This window comes from Mus caroli, chromosome 9 (genome assembly GCF_900094665.2).
Source record: "Mus caroli chromosome 9, CAROLI_EIJ_v1.1, whole genome shotgun sequence".
NCBI lineage: Eukaryota > Metazoa > Chordata > Mammalia > Rodentia > Muridae > Mus > Mus caroli.
Window position 1 is genome coordinate 101,456,657 of NC_034578.1, and position 7,386 is coordinate 101,464,042.

The window sequence follows — 7,386 nt, forward strand, 5'->3', positions numbered from 1 at the left end:
GGGGGGGGGGCATCTGCGGATCTGGGGTCAGTTCCCACCTCTCACACGAATCTGTAACTCCAGTCCTAGAGGGAATCCAATGCCCTCTTCTGGCCGCCATGGACACTGCACATTTGTGGTCCACAGACATACATGGAAGCAAAATATACTAATAAAATAAAAATAAACATTTGGAAAAATGAAAAGTTAGCTATTCTAAGGGTTTGAGATGGAATCTAATGGCAGAATGGTTTGCCTGGAAAGCTCAAGGCCCTGGGTTAAGTTCTCAAAACTGCAGTGTAGGGGATATGAGTGTGTGAATGTGTGTGCACGTGTGTCTGTGTGTATGTATGTATGTGTGTCTGTGTGTCTCTGTGTGCATGTGTGTCTGTATCTGTGTGTGTTCATGTGTTTGTGGGTGCCTGTATCTGTGTGTGTGTGTTTGTCTATGAGTGCCTTTGCGTATATGTGTTTCTGTATATGTATGTGTGTCTATATGTGTATCTGTGTGTCTATCTGTATCTATTTGTGTGTGTGTGTCTGTGTGTATCTGTATGTTTATCTGTGTCTATGTGTGTGTGTATGCGTCTGTGTCTGTGCATGTGTCTGTTTGTGCATGTATCTATGTGTCTCTCTGTGTGTGTATTTGTGTATGTGTGTCTATGTGTGCCTTCGTGTATTTATGTAAGTTTCTGTGTGTGACACTGTTGTGTCAAGAGCTCAGAGCCAACAGATATCTTCCCATCCAACTCCTGCCTAGCTAGAAGGATCAGAGTTCTACATTATTAAGAGAGCAAACGGGGTCCCCGACATCTCTGATAGATTGCAGACCAAATAATGTTTCTGTCACTCACCTTGGGAACTACAGACCTCAGAAAGAATTTCCTTTTCCAGGCTCTGCAGGGACTCAAAATTTTCCTCCTGGTATACTTTGTCCTGGTCATTGGTGATCTCCAAAAGCTGGGCTCTTTGAACATTTCCCACCCCGATAGCAAAAATAATTATGTTTCTGTCCCTGAGGGCTTTGGCTGGGGGAGCTACATTATCCTGGGAGACCCCGTCGGTGATCACAATCAAATACTGATGAACTCTGGGTCTCCCTCCTCTTGAACTGTCAAAAAAGGGCAGAGTGAAATTCAAGGCTTTCCCAGTATGGGTACCATCGCTCATCTGTTGGACACTCAAGATGGCTCTGCACATGTCCGCCTTTGAGGAGTACCGGTTTAGCCTGAATTCTTCCCGGGGAGTGGAGCTGAACTGGAGAAGGCCAATCTGAGTTTCATCAGCACCGATGTTAGACAGGTTCACCATCCTCTCCATGAAGTCCTTCATCTTTTCAAAGTCTTTAGGAGTGATGGATTCTGAGCCATCAATCAAGAAGATGATGTCAGCTTTCTGGTTCTTACAGTCTGGGGGTGGGGGGTAGGGGCAACACGAGAGGACATTTGGTCAGAACCTGGAACCAGTGGGTTACAAGTCCCCACGGACAACCAAGGGAGCAGATACACAGCGCAGAAATATTTTCAAAGGGAATGAGGAGTAGTCAATAAATTTTCTGCAACTCAGCACAAAGGAGTCTCAAAATAAGACACAGCCGTGGGAGAGAGACATAAAATTTGACCAGCTTGGTTTAGGCCAGGTCACTGTCACTCTGTGCTCAAAAGTCACTCACCAGCCAGTGGATTACGTAAGAGAATAAAGACCATTCATGTAATTAAAGATCCACTAAATAGATTTTTTTTAAAAAATCTTACTCTATCAGCAGTAAAGGCCATGATGGCGAGGTGCTTGTGCTCCTGTAAGTAACCAGAATTCACTGGGCTGCAAACAGAGGAAAAGGAAACAAAAAGAAATAGAAAGAAAAAAAACTACAAAAAAAATAGAAGGGGGCAGTTAGAAAGGAAAATGGGGATCAGCAGAAAGAAGAGGGAGCAAGAGAGACTAAAGGGATGAAGATGATCAAAATATATACATACATAGAATATAATGAAAGCCGATTAGCATGCATAATTAATATATGATCACTTGTTAGTTCTTACTCTCTGAGGAGCAGATGTCCTGAATGACTTCCTGGTGGATGGACTTCAAGGAGTCAAACTCATATATGAAAAACATCTTTTTGCTCGCTATTTCCTCAAGCTCAGTCGTATTAGCATCCCTTACTCCAATGGCATAAATATTGACTCCGATGTCTCTCAATCCCTGTGCGGCCTCGGCCACCGGGTCAGTAGACTGACCGTCAGTGATGACAATGAGGTATCGGGCAACGTCAATTCTGGCAGTGTTTTGGAAGACCGATACCATTTTGCTTAAGGCCTTGCCAGTGGTGGTACCACCTCCCTCCTGTTGGATGTTATCAATGGCTGCATTCAGTCCTGCCATGCTGGCATACTGGGTGAGGAAAAACTGGCTTATAATTTTGTCCGAGTACTGAACGACTCCAAATCGTACTCGGTCGGGCCCAATGTGGAACATCTTTATCACCTCCTTCATGAAGTCCTTCATTTCAATGAAGTCGTTGGGTTTGATGCTGCCAGATCCATCAATAAGGAAGTAAATGTCTGCCTTCTCCACACTCTCGCAGCCTGGCCAATGAGAAGAGGCCACAACCCATTAGAACAGAATGTCAGGAGGAACCAAAGCCCCTGATCCTGACCACCACCGTATACCCTCAGCACCCATATTCCCCTGAGCATGGAGCACTGTAAGCCTCTTCCTGGGCAGAACACAATGCCAGAGGGAGACTAGTCGCAGCCACTCGCCAACAGTTGGCAGGGTTGGTTAAATGCCCCAGCTTTTGAGCATGGTTTGGTGGTGTGTCCCTTTAATCCCAGCACTCAGGAGGCAGAGGTATGTGAGTTCAAGGCCAGCCTGATAAATATAGTAAGTTCAAGACCAGCCAGAACTACATATGAGACCCTGTCTCAAAAAAACAAACATACATACATATACAAATATATACATAGATAGATAGATACATAGATACATACCCCAGTTCCCTCACTCTTGGGTAGGAAAACTCTTAAGTGAGTTCCCCATAGCTTCCCTGAGGCTCCAGCAGAACTGGGTCTGAATTTTCCTGCAGCCAAACCTTAGGTTACCTCCCATCCCCCACTCACACTATTCTCTTATTCTCCCAAATCTCTAATCCCCTCTGATGTGGGAACCAGGATCCAGGAAGGGGTGAGGGAGGCAGAGTCATCAATCCAGGAAACATTCTGAAGACTAGCGTCAGGGTACAGATCTACTGTATTGGACAGCAGCAAGAATTTTTCTACACAGCCTCTGTAACAATGGAGAATCAATACTAGCTCCAGAGTAGCCAACTGTCCCACTGTCACTGTGGGGAGGTGCCAGGCTGCCAGCACCCGAGGGGACTTCTGTAAAGAAGGGTGAAGCAGCCACCTCCCTGTTCAGGGTCCATTCTGAGGTTCCAATAGTTTGCTAGGAGCCTCTATTTTGTGTCCCGAGGTATGCAGCAGACATGGGCATTCCTACGATTAGGGCTGTGTGGAAGTTTTCTGTACCATCCTTCTGGCCCCACCCAAGGACCATAGCACCCACACCCTCGCAGCACCCGCTGAGGTCACCCACAGCCATGCAGACAAGCCGTGGTGTCCTAATGCTCCTTACCTCTAAGCCATCTCTCCAGACCTCGGGTTAAAACCTTTGAATGTATTAACTTGATGGATCCCTAGGCTCCAGTAACCAAAAGCCTAAGAATGTCATCAGATAGCATCTGCGACCCATGGCAGAGATTTCCCCACTGTTTTATCCCACCTGCCTAAGGTTTGCACCATTGTATCTGAAAAGTACTGCGACATATGGCTTCCTTTATTCATCAGATATTACCATGCAGGAACATGGAATTTGGGATAACTTAAATCCGTGCTCCTGTATGTGGAGGTTAGAGTAAGACTGGCCCCCATGGGCTCATATGTTTGAATGCTTGGTTGGTGAACTGTTGGAAAGGATTAGAAGGCATGGTCTTATTGGAGTAGGCATATCACTGGGGTGAGCGTTAAGGTTCCAAAAAGCACACACCAGGCCCAATGTGTCTGACTGTCTAATTGTCTGTGTCCCTCTGTGTCTCTGTGTCAGTGTCTTTCTCTGTGTCTCTGTCTGTCTGTCTCTGTCTTTTTTTTTTAATTCTTTTTTTTTTAAAGATTTATTTATTTATTATATGTAAGTACACTGTAGCTGTCTTCAGACACTCCAGAAGAGGGCGCCAGATCTCGTTACGGATGGTTGTGAGCCACCATGTGGTTGCTGGGATTTGAACTCTGGACCTTTGGAAGAGCAGTCGGGTGCTCTTACCCACTGAGCCATCTCACCAGCCCCCTGTCTGTCTCTGTCTTATCTCTGTGTCTCTGTGTGTGTCTCTCTCTGCTTCTCTGTCTCTATCTCTCTCTGCCTCTATCTCTGTCTGTCTCTCTGTCTCTCTGTCTGTCTCTCTGTCTCTCTGTCTCTCTGTCTCTCTCTCTCTCTGTCTCTCTCTGCCAGTTGCCTGTTGATTGGGATGGAAAAGCTCCCAGCTATTGCTCCAGCACCATACATACCTGTGTGCTACCGTGTTCCTCTCCATGATGACCATGGGCTAAGCCTTTGAAACTGTAAGCCAGGCCCTAACCAAATGCTTTTCTTTGTAAGAGTTGCCTTAGTCATGGTATCTCTTCACAGCAATACAACAATAACTATGACACTGTGTCTGTTTTTCTTACTCATATGTGGCTCCGGAAAAGAATACCTCACCATTAAAGTGAGAGTTGTGGTTTTGGGTTGGCATGTGGTTTACAGGAAGATGTCTACCCCTATGGGAGGTGATAGGCAAATGGCTATCTAGAGATGGAGAGAAGGACCACTGTGCAGGAAGGAATGTCTAGAATGCAGCTCACACAGCAGCAGACCAACATGATACACCAGGTTCTTCCTGAGATTCTGAGGAGCCCAGGGCGCTGAACACCGCCTAGAATCATACATTCTTACCCATCTTGTCAAATTGAGATAGCTCACAGGAAAAGGGTGGGGTAGGACGTTCCTTAGAGTCAGGCTTCTCCTGGGCACCTGCATGTATTACACACGCCAAGTGTTTAAAAGGCTCACACACATGTGCATGCATGTGTGTGCATGTATGTGTGCCTCTGTGTGTGTGTGATATATACACATTGATCCATAACTGGTAGATCTTCTGATCATTATGATTATCCAGGAAGAATTCTGGTAAAAATCTTTGAAGTTTCTATTAATATCTAAGCTTCCTCCAAACTCAGGGTGATTTTCCTGATTCTGGGCACCTTCTCAGCTGCTGCGCAGCCTGGGACGGAAGTCAGCTCTCACACTCTTCAGTCCCTTTGTGAATTAGCTCTTTTTCTCCTCTTCTGCCCGATAAGAGATAAGCGGGAATGAACCAGGAAATGAAAGCCTCCTTTAACCAATTTCTCATTACTAGAACAGGGAGAGGGACTGAAAACACAGGTCAGTGTAGGAAAGATGGAGACGAGTTTGTATAATTCAGATTTCTAAACCTAGGGACAAGAAATCAAGAAAATATAAAAAATCATTTAGTAATTTTTAAAAATAGAACTTCGGTGGTTTTTTTCCCCCTGAAGATATAATCACAGGCTTGAATTTTAAGTCAATTATCTGCATTTCAGTGATTTGAATTTAAATCTATTCTTCTGAGTCTGAGAAATACCAGTATGGTAGAGAAAAAAAAAAATAGAGAAGCAGACACAAAGGCCTTCATAACAGTCAAAGGTATCTCAATTTTCCACACTTAAGCCAGGTGTGGTAATGCAGGACTGTAGTCCCAGAACTTGAGAGGTAGAGGCAGGAGGACAGTGATTTTATCAGGTCGTAGTAAATTTGAGGCCAGCCTGTTTTACGAGAGACCCTTTCTCAAAAAGTAACCTATTTACTAGGAATATAACTTTCTCTCTTGTGTTTAGAATCAGGACAAAACTAAGATTTTCAAAGTTGAGGTTTCTGGGTGTTTTTTAATGAGTTGACCCCAATTTTTGTTCATAGTGGGAAAGAGAAAGGAAGGAGTGGCACACAGCCCCCAGATGCAGACACGCCCTCCTACCTTCCTGTATGCTCCCCAAATGCAGACACACCCTCCTACCTTCCTGTGTGCTTTGTCGTGTGCTTTCTGGAATAAAGCTCATCAGAGGAGGCATTCCGCTCAACATCTCAGGGCAGAGCTTCTTTTTAAGTTTGTTTCCTACAACACTGAGTTGCAGAAAGGACTCTAGGCGGATGGCATGCTTCCAGGAAGGGTATGTGACAATCTTCTCCAGGTCCTTACTCTCAGAGGCAGGCTGGGTGCCCGCTGCATAGATGGTGACGCCCGCCCTGCGAAGGTAGGAAGCATGTGTAGACACATTGTCTAGAGAAGGACTTTCCATGATGACCACAGCTATCTGCTGTACGCCCCGATGGGGCCGGCTGCCCTTCTCTGGAAGGAAAACTTCTCTCCTCAGGAAGTCTAAAGCAGCACCTGCCTTCGTCCTTCCTCTTCTTGCTCGGAAAGTTAACCTGTCCAGATGGTGTAAGACTTGGGCAGCAGTTTGATACGTATCCAGGGAAAACTCCAGCCGTGGTTTCTCATTGTAAAAGACCAAGCTGACTCTTGTGGTATCAGGGTGGATGTTGAGAGAGTGGACAGTGGTCGTCAAGAAATGGACAACTCGATGGAAATTGGGTTGCCCGGCACTGCTAAAGTCCTCAACAAGGAACACCAGGTCGGCTGGAACGGGAGCTAGACATTCTGAAAACCAAAAGACACAGAGAGTTCCAGCCTGAGGATGGAGGAATAAAGAAAATATTCAAATATAAAGGTACTGCCGGGGCGTGGTCTATCTGCCACAGTAATGTGTCTAAGGCTTTACGTTACATTATGCTAACTTCTACTTGGGTGCTTTAGAATTTAGAGAAAGTCTTTTTTTCTTCTTTCTTTTGGACACCAAAATCAAAATACATCAAGAGATTCATGCCTATCCCAAAAGTCTCACCAAAAAAAAAAGTTATGGACACCCACCATAAAACCACCCAAGATCACCTTCCAGTTTGTCTAACAATCTTAGAAGCTCGGGGTATTGGCTGGCTTTTCCCTTCATTTTTCTACCTTCAAGAAGACTCTGAGTCAGAAGCCTCTCTACAGGTCAGAAACATCCTTTACTTCATCACTTTCCCCCTTCATGTAATTTCAACAGAGACAAAATGAAACTCTGCAAGTTTTGTAAGAAAATCTTTCCCCAAATATGAGGCTAACTAGACATGGTGAGGCATGCCTGTGATCCCAGTCCTTGGAAGGCTGGGGCTGAGGCAGAGAGTAACAAGTTCAAGGCCATCTTGGGAGAGAGAGAGAGAGAGAGAGAGAGAGAGAGAGAGAGAGAGAGAGAGAGA

The 7,386-nt window shown here is 45.2% G+C and overlaps 1 protein-coding gene across 1 annotated transcript in view; it reads right to left on the bottom strand.

Moving 5' to 3' along the window:
• LOC110301934 (collagen alpha-4(VI) chain) overlaps positions 1 to 7,386 on the bottom strand; it is a 108,397-nt gene that overhangs the window by 77,052 nt on the left and 23,959 nt on the right. Inside the window, exons 6-8 of the mRNA XM_021172654.1 lie at positions 6,104 to 6,748; positions 2,019 to 2,564; positions 834 to 1,388 (exon numbers count right to left, since the gene is read on the bottom strand). Coding sequence (XP_021028313.1) covers positions 834 to 1,388; positions 2,019 to 2,564; positions 6,104 to 6,748 — 1,746 coding nt within the window. The remainder of the gene's footprint in view (positions 1 to 833; positions 1,389 to 2,018; positions 2,565 to 6,103; positions 6,749 to 7,386) is intronic.